Genomic DNA, 17,339 nt, shown 5'->3' with positions numbered 1-17,339 from the left:
GAATGGCTTGTACAATAAATGTAAGTCTGAAGTCAGTAAAGCCCACACTCCTAAGGCTTTAAGTATATGCCGATCTGTAGACAATGCAGTGTTTTCTATGTGAAACTGAAGAGTTGTAAACCCTTTTGCACATTTCTTTTCTCCTTACAGGCCTCAGGAGTTCAGGTTGCGGATGAAGTATGTCGTATTTTCTACGACATGAAAGTTCGGAAATGTTCCACACCAGAAGAAATCAAGAAAAGAAAGAAGGCTGTCATTTTTTGTCTCAGTGCAGACAAAAAGTGCATAGTTGTGGAAGAAGGCAAAGAGATCTTGGTTGGAGATGTCGGTGATACCATAACTGATCCTTTCAAGCATTTTGTGGGCATGCTCCCCGAGAAAGATTGCCGCTACGCTTTGTATGATGCAAGCTTTGAAACCAAGGAGTCCAGAAAAGAGGAGCTCATGTTCTTCTTGTGGTAAGCCCCTGTGGAGTGAGAGCTAGTCTCTCACCCATTCTCGGGGAGCCCTGTGGGGACCAGGGCAGTACTGGTGACATGGGGGTGGAGCCCGGGACCACACGCATGTTAGGCCAGGGCTCCAGCACTGCACCCCAGACCCTAAAGATAGTTTGTATGAAGCTATCGGCCCTCACTCACTGTCAGTGTTTGCAGCCTTCTATCGAGTCCACGCTGTGCTGAGAGTTTAGCCACACTGCCTGCTTACAAGAACACCACTTGAGGAAGTTTATTTTGTGGATTCTTAGAACTCACTGTTTCTAAATCAAAATTCCCTGTTTCTACCAAATGTTCCTACTGGTAAACCACAGCCCTTCCTCAGCCTGTCATGCTGAGCGTCAGCCTGTGCTCCTGGGTACGCATTCTCCACTTAAGTATTTATGGTGTGTTTCTTCTGAGGAAGTTGATGCCATTCCTTCCTCCGGTAGTTTGCTATGTGGTTGTAGTATCTAGTTAGCCTACATACTTACTACATGTTCTGCTTCATGTAAAACATTTTCAGATATTGTTACTCAGACTGGGAAGATGGCCTCAGTTAGGCTCTGAGAAACCTGTGAGGAAAAACATAGTTCTGCACCAGGGCGTAGCTCAGTCAGTAGAGTACTGTGCCCAGCTTGCATGAAGCCTTGTCTTCAATCCTGAGCACGGCATTAACCAGACAGTGTCAGACAGTTGTAATCTCAGCACTTGAAAGTAGGGAGGTGACGGTGGGGGGAGAGGAAGGTGACAGGTTTAAAGTCACACTCAGCTACAGAGTCCTGGGTGTTAGCCTGGGGTCCAGGGTCTCATGTCTCAAAGAGACAGGCTGGGGTGGAGACAACATAAATTAATTTTGAATTTAAATTTTAATTAGCTAAAAAGATGCCTTTATATTTTGAGACAGGGTCTCACTCTATAGCCCCGCTGGTCTGGAACTCAACTGTAGCCCTTCCCAGGCATGGTCTACCCTGCCCAGCCGAGATCCATTGTGAATGGATTTCACAGTGAATATCTGTTTCCCATGTGCGGCCTCCCATTACAGACAGAAACAGTTTTTCCTTGTTGCAAAAAAATTCAGCTGAACAGTATTCTCTGGTTAGCATTATAAGCTGATTTATGTGGCCTTTTCTAGTTATTCTAGTCTTCAAATATTTGACATGAAGACTTAGACAAAAGTCTTTTAATTCCAGCACTTGGGAGAGTCAGGAGGATCTGATCTCCTGTGATCTTCCTGACCAGGCAGGGCATAAGAGGTAGAGACTGTAGGCCAAAAAGCATGGAGGTTTGAAGGAAGGTAATGGTAGATCACCCCTAACTTCTATTCCACGAAGGCTCTGCTGTACTCTGTTTAGCACGCTAATGTGAGGACTGCGAGCGTGAGGCCGAGGTGCTTGTGTAGGGACAAACAGCTTGCCATCTGTGGAGGAGGGTACATAAAGGTAGCTGTTGAGTGGCTGCAGAGAGAGCGCAGTAGTAAAAGCACTGTGCTCTTGTGGAGGACCGTGTGGTAACTGGCAGCAACGTCAGGCCGCTCACAGCCCCCTGGAACAGTTCCAGGACGCCGGATGCCCTCTTCTGGCCTCTGGGTGCCTGCAGGCATATAGTAGCTGTGCACATAGACATAAGTAAAAATAAAATGTGAAACAATAATTATTGATGAGCCTTAAAGTTAGTAGAATTTGGATGGGAATGAAGGTGCATTCATTAAACTTTATTTCTCCTGTATAGTGTTACAGTGTTAGGGCCTGGGGAAGGAGCCCTGTGATGAAATTAGAGAAGCCCTGCCTTTGGGGAATTTACAGCTGTGCAGCAGGGTATGCTGGCTAAGCAAGCTTTTAAGTTGGGCAATGTTTCCTCTACTTGCCTTTTTTCTTCCTTTTTCTTTGTTTGGCTGGTTTTTTGTTTGTTCTTGTACCTATTTTCCACTGTGGTTATGTACATGTCACCATTTATAACATTTACCTTCAGAGGTGAGAAATAGAAAACTCTCAGATTCTGAGTCCTGTCTCAGTGAGATTGTTTAATGCAATGTAGACCTCACTTTCTCTACAACAGTCTTTTTCCTCTGGCCTCCTTCTATTCAGGGCACCAGAACAAGCACCTCTGAAAAGCAAAATGATCTACGCAAGCTCGAAGGACGCCATCAAGAAGAAATTTCCAGGTACGAGCTAGACTTGGCTCTGAAATTTTTATGGATATAGGGAGTCCCCAGAATTGGGACTGGAATGTTTCTAAAACCCACCTTTTTTTTTTTTTTTTTTTTTTTGAGAGTGTTGGCAACAAAGGAAGAGATGCCCTCTGAGCATTTTCTGTCTTGAATTGGTCACAGTACATCTGCTGGCCCATGTCCATTACTGTTCAGCTGGTTTTTCACATAGCAGGTGGGGATCAGTTGGTTTGTTATTCGTTGTTTTTAAATGTAGTCATTGGCAAAGCTGCAGGAAGGAAATGCTCTTAAGTGAGAATCATTCTCTTACCTTTAGCTTTACTGTTGAATGGTGTGCTTTTAGGTTAATTGATTCCTCTGGGTCCAAAGAAAAATACTTTCACCTGAGCTGGCCAGTTTACTGACTTGACACTGGGTTGCTGGGGTCCGGATGACGTGGCCTTGGCCAAACTCCAGCCAGAAGATACTGGTATGGTGGAAAAAGCATGGGGTACAAGCCCAGAGGCTTGCGCAAGGGCCGAGCTTGCTGTCTAACTGCTGTGTGACCAGAACCAGTAACCTGGTGGGCCTCAGTTCTCTCAGCTCTGGGGCAGGAGGCTTGATCTCAGTTTTCTGCCACCTCCCTGCCAGTGTGATCCAGACAGCTGAGGAGCAGAGGTGACAAGGGTTTACCCAGACTTGGTTTTGTTTTTTTGTGACTGGCTTTTGTATTGCTGGAGTAGAACTGGTTCATCTAGCTTGTTTTAATGAGTTAAGTAATCAGAATTCCTGCTTCCTATCCCAAGCCCGCTGCTGCTCAATTCAGTGGGTTCTTTGTGCATTTGTGTTGTCGTTGGGGCCCCTAGAGTGCACTCACTAACCTGTCAACTGATACTTCAAATGACTTCTCAGCTTCAATACTTAGATGAAACCCAAGAGTTAAGAGGAATGCTACATAGGACTTGGTTTCGGGCTATTCAGTGGGACACACCATGTCACTTTTTGTATGGAATCATCAATGGTTTTCTCAACTTAGTCAAAAGTTGTTTAAAAAACTGACCAGTTTGAGAAATAATCTTCAAATGGTAGACTCAACTGTGCAGCTGTTTAAAACACAGCAGCTGTGTGCAGAGAAACTGCTGTGTGCAAGCCCTCCGGTGAGCGCGCTCTACAGTGCACCGATGGGACTGTCTTAAGGCCCCTCACTGCACTGTAATATGCGTGGTGTGGCATGCCATCACAGGGCTATGTTTTCTGTAACACGCTTTTAGTTCGTGCTTGTCTTTTTTCTTCTTGTTAATGAGGCCAGGTGTCTCTGTGTAGCAATGGCTGTCCTGGAACTCTGTAGACCAAGCTGGCCTCAAACTTAGGGTTCTGCCTGTCTCTGTGCGGGGACTAAAGGCGTATGTGGCCACCACCCAGCTTCTACCTTCCGTTTAATTATGTGCTTATGTGAGCATCAGCATGTGGATTCATGCCTATGTACATGCAGGTGCTTTCAGAGTCCAGAAGAGGGTACCAGATCCTGTGGCGCTAGAGTCTCAGGCTGATTGCACGCCGCACATGGGAGTGCTGGGTCTGGTCTCCGGTCCTCCGCAAGATCAAGAAGCACTCCTAACCACTGAGCCGTGTCTCCAGCCCCACTTCTTTTAGAAATCGTGAAAAAATTACTAGGCCTACCTTTTTATTAACGTATACCATCTTTATGTATCATTCATTAGTATAGAACTCTGAATGTTCACAGACTGAACATGATTGTGTTTATCTATTACTAGCCCCACAAAACCTTCCTCAATGCTTACTTTCATTTGTACCAGTTCCCTACTGTTTTCTGAGCCATGGTTGTAACTGGTTCCTGGACTTCATTACCTGAGGTTGATTTAGAGTAAAAATAAGTGGAATCATGACAGAATGTATGCTTGTGTTTCTGGCTACTTTCAGTTAACATTGTTTGTTGAGAGGTCATTTTTTTTTTTAAATAACTTTTTTAAAAGATTTATTTATGTATATGAGTGCTCTATCTGCATGTACACCTGCATGACAGAAGAGGGCGTCAGATTCCAGTATAGATGGCCGTGAGGCACCATCTGTTTGCTGAGAATTGAGCTTGGGACCTCTGGAAGAACAAAGGGTGCTCTTAACCACTGGATCCATCGCTCCAGTCCCCGAGGGGTCATTATTTTGATGCATGTGCTTAAACATTATTTCTTCTCACAATTGCATAGTGTTCCATGCTCTTTAAGACAAGGGTCTTTAAACTGGTTTGCTACCTTAGGGAAATGAGTAAGTTGCTGCATAATCCTAAATGGACTTTGTTTTTCTCTCTAGGCATAAAACATGAGTATCAAGCAAATGGGCCAGAAGACCTCAATCGGACTTGTATTGCTGAAAAGCTAGGTGGCTCCTTAATTGTAGCTTTTGAAGGATCCCCTGTGTAGATCATCAGTCAGTGCCACAAATTGAAAGCTTCCATGTTTCACACTAGTTCTTTTCACTATATAAATAAAGCAAATAAATATATTAGGCCAGGATCTCACTGAGGGGAATTTGTCTTGTCATCTTTTAGAGTAAACTAAAAATCTTATATATGTCTGCAAACACCACCCTGCATAAATCTAGCCTCTAAAGTTTTATTGGTTGGAATTAGATTCTTATTGGCCAAATGCCTGTTTTCATGAAGTGACTTGTAAAGATTTTGTTAAGCTCAGGATTTTTCGTAATACAGTTCACAAAATAGTACAAGGCAATGTGAAGAGTTCTACTAATCTTTGCTAACCTCAGCAGTTACTTTTATTTCTTTTGCTTAGAAAGTGATAATCTGTATAATTTTGACCCAGAATATCTATTTTTCCTTGACTTAAAACAATGAGATATGATTTTCTTTATAATGTGTACAACACTAGTATACACTAATAGCAGTAAGACTATGCCAGGCAGTCTTCAATTCTATCAGATGGGTCACGAGACTGTTTCAGACTTGTGTCTGCTTAAAGTTCATGCTGATCTTGCAGAGCACAGTCAGAGCATGGTGCAGGAATGCAGGAAGCAGCCCTGTACCTGCAGTGCGAGGCTCCCTGGGCTGGCAAACTGCTTAGAGTGACTTTCTGTCTTAGAAATCATGGTATATCCTCAGGAGAATGTTGAGCATCTTGTAACAACTAATTATATTGCAAATTAGGGCTTCATTGTAATTTACTTTAATGAAAATTGATAAAGCAGTGTGTTGATAAGCCAAGGTGCTGTCGATCTTTAGTTTCTTCTTCAAAACTGTGCTGCATCTGGTACAGTAGGATGTGGAGGTGTTGATTACGTTTCCTCTGGGACTCGGTAGGATGTAAATCCCTAGAGCAGTTTACCAGCTGTGTGAGAAGGGAAGCAGGTACCATGGATGACACTCCCAGGGGACTGCCCAACACTCGGAGGTGATTGTGAACATCGCAGGCGTGACACCGAGCAATGTAGAGGTGCACAAGCAGTTGAGCCTAGAAGTAGCAGTGCTGCTGTACGCAATAAAGGAAGCATTTGTAACTCACCCTCCGTGTGATTATTTGTGTATGAATCGGAAGTAGAAAACTTACCTTCTATCTCAGTTTGGTTTTTTTTATTGCTGTGATAAAGATCATGTCCAAAAGCAACTTGAAGAGGAAAGGGTGTATTTCATCTTAAAATTTCCACAGTCCATCGCTGAGGGACGTCAGAGCACATGGGAGGAGTGCCACATACTGGCTTCCTCAGTTTGTTTTCTTACACACTGTAGGACCTCAAGCCCATGGGTAGCACTGCCAACAGTGGGCTGGGCCTTCTGCGTCGATCAACTTAAATATTTTCTTAATTGAGCTTCCCTCTTCTCAGATGACTCTAGCTTATGTCAGGTCGACACAAAATGGAACAAGCCAGCATACCTTCCCAGTGCAGTGAACCCTCCAGGTTTTGGCATTTCTGATAGGATTCAGGTCACGGCACACTCGTCTGCTTAAATGAGAATGCAATTTAAAAAGTTGGACATCCTTTTCTTTTCCTATTCCAAATGTCTATCTGATTTTACAAGCAAACTGGTAAGTTGCACTTTTATGAAACGGTCTTTAAATGTTGGCCACTTATTCTTCATCCTGAATCAATCTCTATGTAGCCCTTATAGCAGACCCCATAGTCTGTGAGGTCAAGAACAGCCAAGGCGTGTCCCTGGCTGTTTAGAACTGTTTCTGCTTGTGAAATGTGGCTCCACTGACTTTACCACAGTTGTGTGCTTCAGAAGGTCAGGGACACAGGTTTAAGATAGGGTGCCGCAGGAAGGGCTTTAGGCAGTCTGTAAGTGAACACCTCCAGAAATGGGGTAGGTCCTAATGGTTCCTGAACTCTGTCTTCTGTAGGTGGCTTTTGGCAAGCTTCAGGGGATACCTAGTCTAGACCCCAAGTTGTGTTGTGCTAATAAGTATTTCATTTCAGTTCTGTTGCAGTTAAGGTTTACATGTTTGTTGACAAAAGCTGCCAGGTAGATGCTACTTCTGTGATGTTTACAACTCTCAAGGGTTAACATACTAAAATGTCTGTGTGGAAGGCCAACTTAGGGTTCAGCTAGTGGGTATAGCTGGTTCCTGAGGAAGATGCCTCTGAGGCCAGTGCTGACAGAATTCTGTCAAGACTTGGCCATGTAGTTTGTTCCTTCGAGTATGGTCTTTACTACAGAGCTGCCTAGGCCCTTGGCAGCTGCATCCCTGTAGCCTCCTGGGGAAGGAACCTACCCAAGGACTTGGAGTCACTTTGAAGTAACGTTAAGGTTTGGGCCGTGACTAGAAGGGACACTCAGTCCCTGACAGGAAGGTTCCTGTGAGGGAGGCTTGAGTCATAATGGGGTGGCTGTTCCGCTGGCCAGGCCTTCGGTAGCTAGCACAGAAGCAAGGCAGCTCACCTAACTGGGCAGCCTGGCACCTAACAAGCTCCATGTCATGATTCCGGCCCTGCTGTCCCTGCTACTGTGGTGAGCTCCAGCTTATGACTTTACCCTTGGAACTGAAAAAAGGTTAGGTTTTGTTAAATGTAGTGGATAGGCTATGAAAGGGGTAAGCAGACCACTCCTTTTTGGCCTCGGAACTCATTAGACCCAACCCTGAAGAGCGCTTGCTCAGTGAGAATGCATTTGTGGAGGTGTCTTTGCCTCCTGTCCAAAGGCCTTGCTAAGGGGACCCTGTTGTTCCTGTCCTTACTGCACCTTCTTTGTCCAGGCCCCATGAGGTTACCTACAAGCCAGCGTTCTGCCCCTGGTCCAGGCTTTCAACGAGGAGCATGAAAGATAACCAGAACAGTATGCTCATCACATCAGTGGTCTGCAGGGCAGAGCTTCCATTCCTGCTGGCCATCGAGGGCATCTGGTAGCCTTGTGGGATCTTCTTTCTGAAGGAAAGCTTTTGGGTAGCTCTGGTACTGGCAGTGGGGCACCCAGGGAGCACCATACTCCTGTTCCCACCTCCTTCACCAAGTGACTGGCTAGTCCCCTGTCGTGTCTACCTGCTAAGCAAACAGCAACTTCCAGGAGTCCCGAGTTGTTGGATCCTTGTTTCGGAACAGCTGGCTCCTTACTACCTGGCAAACTCAGCCCCCCCCCCCCCCGCTGGCCTGAGGTGCTGCTGCTGGGTAGCTTGGGAGGACTGATGGGCCCTTTGCGCCAGATGTTTGTGCCAGGCCAGCTCCCAAGGCCGTCTCAGGAAGGCATGGCTCCCACTGGTGGCCTGAGGAGAGCGGCTGGTAAGCAGCAGCTGTTGCATCTTGGAATGCAGAGTCTGTAGCTGGGTAACCCCAGTGTCTTGCCACTTTTTCCTAGTCTCCTCTCTTTTCTCTCAAAATGAGTGTAGTCCCCATTCCTGTATCATCAGAGGACATCTCCCTAGGGTGCTACTAGCACCCTCCCCCACTCCTGTACCTAAGACCATCAGAAAACACATTTACATTGTGATTTATAACTACCAAAATGACAGTTACGAAGCAGCAACGGAAATAATTTTATAGTTGGGGGATCACCACAGCATGCGCTGTATTATAGGGTCGCAGCGTTAGGAAGACAACACTGACAGAAAAGTTCCTGGGAGAGAGGCACCCACAGGCACATCTCTTCCTGTTACTTCCTCCAACTCAGTCGCTAATGTCTCTCGACTCTCGGAGGCCCCTCTTCCCCCTGGCCTCTGAAGGTTCTATAACACGTATCAATTGTTCCTTGCTTAAAAACTCCTACCGCCACGTGCTGCCCAGCCTCACGACATTAATACCTTCTCAGCCTTCTCTTCCCCACCGCCCCTCGCCCCTCACCTGCACCCAGCTGCTGCCTCGCAGGGCACCCCACTAGCACCTTGTTCATTACCACGGAAGAGGCACCTGCCTTGGTGGCCCACAGGTGCCTCCTGAGCCAGGGCTAGAGTGCTAGGCCATGTCTCAGGCAGTGTCAACCCTTAGCAGTATGTGGTGAGAGGAGGATAAAGGAGCCGAGGACACAAACACACTGATGCTTCCCAGAGATTCCCGTCACAACCAGCTGCAGTGCCACCTACTATTCCAGGACCACGTGATGCAAAGCGCAGAGCAGTGTGGGAATTGCACTCTGTAGTTACCTTACAGGACCTAGCATCCAAGTCAGCTGTCCCCCAGCCACGTTCGGCCAGTCGGCCCTCTCAGGATTTAGAGGTGACAGGTTAGGGATGCGAACACTGCCTGCTTGAAGAGCTTGACGGCACTGGATGAAGCCTGGAGCTGCTCGGAGCCACTTTCCTAGTGGCCCACACCCTACCGTGAGCACTTTTCATGAGAGCCCCAGGTTCCCTCTGTGCAGAAGCCCACACAGCAGGCCTCCCCTGGATCACATTATCAAACCGCCAAGAGCACCTAGCTCAGGCTACGCAAGTCTAAAGCTGCTTCTGCGTGTGGGCAGCCGGCCCCACTGAGGACAGCCTCATATCCAGGCCCCTGCCCTGCCCTGCCCTGCCCTGCCAGGGAGCACTGGAACTTAGGAAATGACTGAAGGGGGTGGGGCAGGCACAAAGCAGAGAACTCCACGCTATCCCTGCAGGATCCCAGCCTTCATAGAAACTCATCTGTCTCAGGGGACAGCCACTCTTGGCTCCTCCTTGGGCTCAGCAGCTAGATGGGGAAGGCCAGCAGAAGATCAAACAAGACCTCGGTGCCGGGCAACACGTTGGTTTTAATGGCATTGACATCCAGGCAGTCACATGTCAGTTCTGCTTGGCAACTTCCAGGGGTGAGGGGCTGCGCCTTGCTGGGCTGGGCCAAGGCCCTCCAGTCTGCTCAGCAGCCTCTGAGAACTCACCCCCTGGCCTGTTGCTTCCCGACCCGGCCCCACTGAGAAATACAGACAATTGCACTGATTGACATAAATCCCGAGCATCCTGGACTCCCAGCACACCCTGGTCTGTCAGCATTGATGAGGGCTTTGGCGTCTGTTCGAGGTGGTCCAGGGCTGCTCCCGGGAATAGTGTTTATCAAATGTGACAACAGTTCTAACGGTTCTTTTACAGACTGGGGGTCTGGAAGATTTATTTCTGTGGTTCTGAGACTTGTCTCCAATGGCTTCACTGGAAGTTGGGCCTGGATAACGCTGTGTTGGTTGGTTGATTTGTAAGGAATGTGTAAGGCATTTTGGTAAGTTGAACAGTTTGCCGAGGAGACTCAGACGGAGGTTCCCTCCTTTGAGCTGCAACCATCCTCCTGCGAACAAAGTGGACACGTGAAGGAAAGGCCAGGCGCTCCCACTTGCCCTGTGCCCAGGACCCACAAAGCCTTCCCTGAGACAGCTCCACAGGGACCTCCAGGCACTTCAGAGAAAGGCCCAGAGCTGACTCCAGGGGGGTACATGCACAGGAATGGGGACCCTAGGATGAGGGGAATGTGAGGGAGAGTGTGGCTGAGACCTGTGGTCCTCCAGGCAAGGGGCTCCACTCAAGCTGCAGTGCAGGCATCAGCTATCCCCAGCGTCCTGCTTCCCGGGGCCCTCAAGAGCATGGACCTACCGCTGTAGGCCCAAGGCTAGCCCTGCAGTCCAGCCTGTGCTGAGCACTTACTGCTTTTTCCAGCTGTTCTTGCAGCTTCTTCACTGTGTCCTTCTCTTTCATCAGCTGCTCCTGGGTTATCTTCAAGAGCTCCTGGAGTTTGGTGGCAGCACGCCCCAGGTCACTCGTTAACCTCTTCTCTTTTTCTAGTCTCTCCTGTGGGCCACAGGGGTGAAGGTACTCAGCCCTCTTCCTCATATGTCAGAAGGAAGAGCTAGCTCGGAGCACATCCATGAACACAGGAAGCCAGTGCTGGCTGGGAGAAAGCTTTTGCTGATAATTCTGCCTGTGTCTTGTCAACTCCTGCTGCTGCCGGACAGCATCCTGGCCTGACGGTTTACTGTGCACCGCCCAGTGTGGAGGCCACTACATGAATATCTGACACATGACTTTCCGCTGTAAAGAGCTTACATTTAACTGATGACACCGACCTGTACCAGATGTGACTTAGTGCTGTCAAGTGCCCTCCACTAGGTGGGGCAAGGGAAGCCAGTGCCTGAGCTGTTCTTTCTAGACTGGCCCTGCTCCAAGATTAAGAATGCTTTCTTATAGGTTCAGTATCTGAATGCTTAGTCATCAGGGAGTGGCACTCTTTGAGAAAGATTAGGAGGCGTGGCTTTTTGCAGTACGTGAAGAAAGTGCATCACTGGGGGTGGGATTTGAGGTTTCAAAGCCCAAGCAAAGCCCAGTTCTTTCTCGGCCTGTGGATCAGGATGCAGCTCTCAGCTACTGGTCCAGCACCATGCATGTTGCCATGACAATAAACCTCTGAAACTAAGCAAGCCCTCAATGTAGTACTCTTCACAGCAACAGGACAGTGACCTAGACAGTGACCAAAGTCTTGAACTTCAAGTCCACCCCAGACCCCAGCTCCTCCCTCTACCTTCAGCTGTGTGACGTCTTCTATTCCTGAAGATTCCTGGGAGCCAGCAGCACGGAGCTTCTCCAGTTCTTGTAACCGACATGCTGTGTTCTCAGCCTTGTCAGAGAGGGGACAAGTCTGGGTGGGAGGCCTAGCAGTTCATCTAGGGTCTGGGAAAGGGGGTGGGGGCATCCCAGCCTAAGAGGACAACAGCTCATGACAGCCCACATGGCTGGATCCACATGGGCAATGGAGAGAGTGCACAAGCACCCAGGCCTTCAGGACCCCCAAAGATGCAGATACCTACAAGGTTCTCAGGGCAAACTCAGCACCAGTACCCACCCACTGGGGCCCCGCAGCTTCTTAGCCCAGGTGCCTGGCGGGAAAGGTAGGAAGGGCAGAGACAATGGCCAAGCTTTCAAAGACAGGCCAAAAGCTTTTGGGCTGAGGGCCGCTGGGCAGGGCCTAACCTCCTCAAATTCAGCTTTGAGCTTCTGCCGCTGCGCCTGCTCGTCGTCCAGGATGGCTTCTGTCCGCGCCAGCTGTGTTTTCAGCTATAATGAAGACACCACAAACATGACTGAAGTGTCTGTGCAGGCAGAAAGGGACTGCAGGCTCCCCCTTCTGGCTGCTTCTAGGGGTCCCTGGGCCTTTCCCTGCCCTGGTAAGTCTTTCTTAACACTCACTTCTGGGGAGACAGTGCCTCACATTCAGGAGAGAAGCCGATTTGTTTAGAAAAGATGCCAGGGGAAGTACTGTAACCGAAGGAGCCTTCACAGGACTCACGAGGCAGGAAACTCCCCAAAGACACAAGGCAGATGCCAAGTCCACAATGAGAGCGCAGATAGGACCCCGCCTCCCGACAACTGCTCTCGGTAGCTATTCCTTTGGTCAAAACTCTGGAAGGCAGATGTCCTGCTAGCAATGCCCCAAGAAGGGGCCACAGCTAAAGACAAATCCCTTTATGGCCACAGACCCAAACCAAGCTGCAGGCCTGTCCACGAGTCCTTTCCTTATGTTGGGAGGGCCAAAGGCCCTGGCCTCCACATCCTTCTACTCTGGGGCTTCTCATCTAGACCACGTGGGGCGGGAGGGTGGCTAACAGTGGGGACTGGAAGCGCCTGCGCTCAGCAGCCAGCACAGAGGCTGCCCACCCTGAGCACCACCTGAGGTTAGGGATATATCTGAGGACAAGCTCATCACCCTAACCTTCACAGGGTCCTGCTCGGCTGGAGGGACAGCTGGAGACCCAGCAGCGTCACCATCCTCTACGTGGCTCTTCATGTCACTCAACTGCTGCCTGACCTGAAACAGGAGGGGCGGGTTTGTGCAAATACACACTAGTGACATACAGGTACACAGCACAGGCACACACGTGCACGAGGACACACACACACAGCACCCAGATCTTCTGAAGAGCTTGTACTTGAGTTCTGTCCCCAGGCCTCTGACTAGGACAGAACTCAAGTACAAGCTCTTCAGAAGATCTGGGTGGCCTTGGTCTCCAATTAAGCTTTACTCAGCAAGACACCCCATTCTGTCTTCCCAAGAGGCCCCACTGCCAGAAACCAAAGCGCCCAGTTGAAAGACGCCAAGCACCCTGGCAAGCATATTCTATGTGCATGCTTTACCCGTCTGCATCCCTTGGGGGTGGGAGTAGGGGCATCACACCCAGACCCAACCTAGCAAATGGCTGAGAATAGCATCCTGCTGGTATGATAGCCTGGGCAAGGCCTAAGAGCTGGACCCAGTGAGCTGGGAGCCAACGCTGGGCTTAGTAGAAATTGTGGAGGGTGGCCTCCTGGCCAGAGCTGCACATGTGCAGTCTCCAAAGTGCAAATGTTGATGGCTACTTCAAGGTTTTCAAAATGGAAGTGCAGACCAACTAGAACACAGCTGTGGCTGCACATGCCTACAGCCAGAGCTGGGGATGTTGGAGGCCCTGTGGAGAGGATGCACAACTGGCCAAGCAGCTGGGACATGGGGTCACAGCAGCTGCAAACTGGGAGAACCGAGCGGACGCCAAGGCAATCTGCATTGTGCAGCCCCTCACATCTCTGTACAGGTTTATCTGTGGTGCCCAGCAAAGGGCCAGAGGGAGCAGGCCCTCCCGTGTAACTGAGAGACAGGCAAGGCCCGAACCATCACTGACGCAGGAAAACCTGCAGGGAGAGCACAGACATGCCAAAAGGCAAAGAAGGCTGCCCTGGCTGTGATGGTGAGGGCCTACGTCCTGGCCTGCTCCGGCTAGCAGGGCTGCATGTCGTGCAGCGCTCGGTCTGGAGCAGGCGCCACGTCTGCCCAAAGCTGGAAAACGGAACGTGAACAGCCTGACGCCGGCAGCTACGAGCCCAGCTCAGCCTGCCTATGTGAACACCCTGACGCCGGCAGCTACAAGCCCAGCTCAGCCTGCCTATGTGAACAGCCTGACGCCGGCAGCTACGAGCCCAGCTCAGCCTGCCTATGTGAACAGCCTGACGCCGGCAGCTACGAGCCCAGCTCAGCCTGCCTATGTGAACACCCTGACGCTGGCAGCTACAAGCCCAGCTCAGCCTGCCTATGTGAACAGCCTGACGCCGGCAGCTACAAGCCCAGCTCAGCCTGCCTATGTGACTAATGGTGACATGCTAACAAGCTGCAGAGACCGCATGGACGGTAAAACTCCACCATCAAGTTAACCACACATGCACACGCCATGTCAGACTCTCCTGCCCAGGATACAAGTCAACCTACCAGGGCAAGCTCCTTCCTTTGTTTCTGGGCTTCACTCTTGGCTTCCTCCAGCTGAGACTGAGACTCTAACAGAAGCTGCCTCAACTTCAGAGGAAACAGCCAGGTGAGGGGGAAAGGAGGCAAAAAGAAAACAGGTTCCAGTGAGTCCATACCTAAATTTGAGATGGAACCCACGCCCAGAGATTTTCGGGCAGATGTCCTACAGGTACAATTTCCTGTCAGTTGACTTAGGAAGGATGGTACTCCCTGGCTTTCAGAAACAACTGCTGTGATGGTGTCAAAGAAAGTGGCCCCAAAAGGCCCATAAGAGGGGCACTATTAGGAGGTGTGGCCTCACTGGATTAGGTGTTAACTTTGCTGAAGGAAGTGTGTCACTAGAGGGTGGGCTTTGAGGTCTCGAAGGACAAAGCAGGCCTGGCAGCTCACAGTTCACTTCCTGCCACTTGTGGTTTACGCTGTTAAACTCTCAGCTCCCTCTCCGGCACCATGTCTGCCTGCGTGCCACCTTGCTTCCCACCACACTGATGATAACGGACTAAAACTCTGAACTGTAAACCAGCCCCAATCAAATGTTTTCCTCTGTAGGACTTGCTGTGGCCATGGTGTCTCTTCACAGCAAGAGAAACCCTAACTAAGACATCTGCCTACTGTCTCTTGTTAAAAAGCAAAAATTTGCAATCAAAACTAAACTGAAGGTACCAGGCTTGGGAATTTTGCTCCTGAAACCAGTCTGATGGAAACCCAGTGTCACCTAAAAATGACCGTAGCAAACCAGGCGGAGGCCACACGCTGAAGGGCAGCCAGAACATAAGGTGCCACTCTCCCAAAGTAGGCTCTGCCCCTGCCTACCCTGGGGCTGCCTTTCTGCAATCTGCCCTAGGACACCTCAGCGCTCTGCAGGGCTTCCGATGAAGGCCTGAAAACCTTGCTTTGAAGGTTCCTAGTGACAAGAGCTCCAACAGGAAATAAGATCACAGGGAAGAGCCTAGGCTTCACAGGCAGAGGGGACTGAGGACCAGGACCTCGGAATGGTGGATTCACTCACCCCTGCCACCTCCTTGGCATACGTCTTGCACTGTGCATTGGCAGATGCCATGTGCTTCTCCAACTCTGCTTCTAAAAGTGAAGTGTGCTCCCTCACCTAGACAGGGACAAACATGGACATTGGTTAGAGCCTCTCAGTGTTCAGCAGGGGCTCTAATCATCCTGAGTGGGAATAACAGGTGCCAAGTCTGGCTGGTCCTGAAATAAGCAAGTAAATGTACTACTGGGTACACTGAGGTTAGTAAGAAAACAATCCCTGTCAAGACAGCCCCACTCTGAACACGGAACGAAAATTCCAGTCCTGGGTCCTGACAAGCCCGCAGACTTGAGGAGTGAGCAGAACAGCTCTTAGATGTGAGCATGCAAAGTTTTGGAAGAGGGAATGGTCACAAAGGCCAAGGCTTGCTGCAGTGTCTCATTCTCAAGCCTACAAGCAGAGCTACTGCTGGGCAGAGTTGCGCAGCCCACTGAGGCTGGAAACCTTACCACTTAGGCCAAACAGGACAAAGCCCTTGCTCAGATGAGAACAGTCTCCTTGGACATGTGGTCCATTACGAAAACAACAACAATGACTCATGCACTCTCTGACCAGCAAATTCACAGGACAAAAGAAAGCAACCCTCAGAACAGACTGACAGACCTGATCTGAGTTTTCAAGTTCTCCTTTTAGCTTCTCCACAACATCTTCCAGATGTTTCACTGTGACCCGTGACTACAAAGGGGAAGACCCATCAGGCGTGAGAATCTAAGTGGAAGAGTTCTGGGCCCAGGCAGCTTGGAGGCCCGCCCACGCTGTGGCCCCAGGCTCTGGGGCAGTATGGAGGCCAGTCATACCTTCTGGAGCTCCTCTTCAGCAGCTCCCACCTTGGCCTTCCACACACGCTCCTCCTCCTCCACACTCTTCTGCAGGTCTTTGAGCATCCCCTCCTGCAGCAGAGGTGACAATGAGGTGGGCCCTCTCCCCTCCTTAGCTTGACCCCATGAACACACACTATACCTTCTTGACCCTCAGCTGCCCCATTGACTGACTGCGTGTTGCAGGGGAAAGAAGCTGGCCCTAGCAGAGCTATACCATGAAATGAGGTCTGTGGCCCCGGCAAGGTTGCCACAACTCTTACTGATCTTGGAATCAAAGGGCGCAAGTCCATTTACTCCAGGCCTACCTTGCCCTTCCCCCTGCCTGCCTGCCTGCCTGCCTGCCCGCCCTGTTGTAACCATCTCTTGGAGCACCAAACCTTAAACCCACTCTTGTTTCCAACTTAAAAACGAGGACCCAAGAGCTTTGTTCATCTTCTTTATCACCCAGCTGAAGAAATGAGGCCCAGAGAGGGCAAGAAGGCTACTTGAGGTCACACAGAACCATGCAATCTCCTGCCCCAAAGACTCCAAGCTCTCCTTCCTGTCAGTGCCCTAGGAACACCTAGCCACAGTCACCACCAAGGTAGGCCCTGGCTGCTCACCGTCTCCGCCAGGATAGTGCGGTACTGGTCACACTCAGCCTGCAAGGAGTTCTGGGTCTCTTCAGCTTCCCTCAACTTGGAGACTATATCCTGAGGGCAGAGGGATGATCAGGAGTCATGTTAGTCCTTTCTCTTGACAACTCAAGACTGGGCTCCTGATTCCTAAGGCCACAGGGCTTTAGGCATAGCAGCCCACGCCCGGCAATGTCACTCACTGAGGAGGGCTCTAGAGAAGCAGGTAGTTTCTTCAGCAGCTTGGAGCCCTTCTCTTTGACTTCCCGCAGCCACTCGGCATAATTCTGCAAGGAAACAGACATGGTGGAGACAGGTTTCTCCCTGACAACTGTGGAGACCCGGGAGCCATCCTCCTTCCTACCTGGTGTGCTGAGATGATGGAAAGTTCCGGGAGCAAGGCCAGCAGGACCTCTTTTGTCTGGGCCTCAGCCAAATGGAGCTGCTTTTCTGATTCCTCCTAGAGAATGGGAGAGAAAAGGGTGGCACTCAGCCTCTGCCCCCAGAAGGCACACCCTCACTATCACATGTGATGGCCATGCCAGAGGCAGCTAG

General features: G+C 50.0%; 2 protein-coding genes across 4 annotated transcripts in view; one reads left to right on the top strand and one right to left on the bottom strand.

Annotated features, from left to right (window-relative positions):
- The window catches only part of Dstn (destrin, actin depolymerizing factor), a 25,761-nt gene extending 19,607 nt beyond the window's left edge, over positions 1–6,154 (top strand). Inside the window, exons 2-4 of the mRNA XM_060383149.1 lie at positions 151–458; positions 2,561–2,637; positions 4,951–6,154. Coding sequence (XP_060239132.1) covers positions 151–458; positions 2,561–2,637; positions 4,951–5,060 — 495 coding nt within the window. The 3' untranslated portion in view covers positions 5,061–6,154. The remainder of the gene's footprint in view (positions 1–150; positions 459–2,560; positions 2,638–4,950) is intronic.
- Positions 6,155–9,788: 3,634 nt separating this feature from the next.
- Rrbp1 (ribosome binding protein 1) overlaps positions 9,789–17,339 on the bottom strand; it is a 61,243-nt gene continuing 53,692 nt past the window's right edge. Inside the window, exons 13-24 of one of the 3 annotated variants that reach the window (XM_021636804.2) lie at positions 17,149–17,244; positions 16,988–17,071; positions 16,773–16,862; positions 16,147–16,239; positions 15,953–16,024; positions 15,314–15,409; positions 14,269–14,352; positions 12,745–12,840; positions 12,006–12,089; positions 11,557–11,652; positions 10,686–10,829; positions 9,789–10,332 (exon numbers count right to left, since the gene is read on the bottom strand). In XM_021636804.2, the coding sequence (XP_021492479.1) occupies positions 10,294–10,332; positions 10,686–10,829; positions 11,557–11,652; positions 12,006–12,089; positions 12,745–12,840; positions 14,269–14,352; positions 15,314–15,409; positions 15,953–16,024; positions 16,147–16,239; positions 16,773–16,862; positions 16,988–17,071; positions 17,149–17,244 (1,074 nt within the window). In that variant the 3' untranslated portion in view covers positions 9,789–10,293. The remainder of the gene's footprint in view (positions 10,333–10,685; positions 10,830–11,556; positions 11,653–12,005; positions 12,090–12,744; positions 12,841–14,268; positions 14,353–15,313; positions 15,410–15,952; positions 16,025–16,146; positions 16,240–16,772; positions 16,863–16,987; positions 17,072–17,148; positions 17,245–17,339) is intronic. The other 2 variants (XM_060383148.1, XM_021636805.2) reach the window with 2 other exon arrangements.

Source organism: Meriones unguiculatus, chromosome 4, assembly GCF_030254825.1.
Source record: "Meriones unguiculatus strain TT.TT164.6M chromosome 4, Bangor_MerUng_6.1, whole genome shotgun sequence".
In the NCBI taxonomy this organism is placed as follows: Eukaryota; Metazoa; Chordata; class Mammalia; order Rodentia; family Muridae; genus Meriones; species Meriones unguiculatus.
This window is presented reverse-complemented; position numbering and strand designations above follow the sequence as displayed.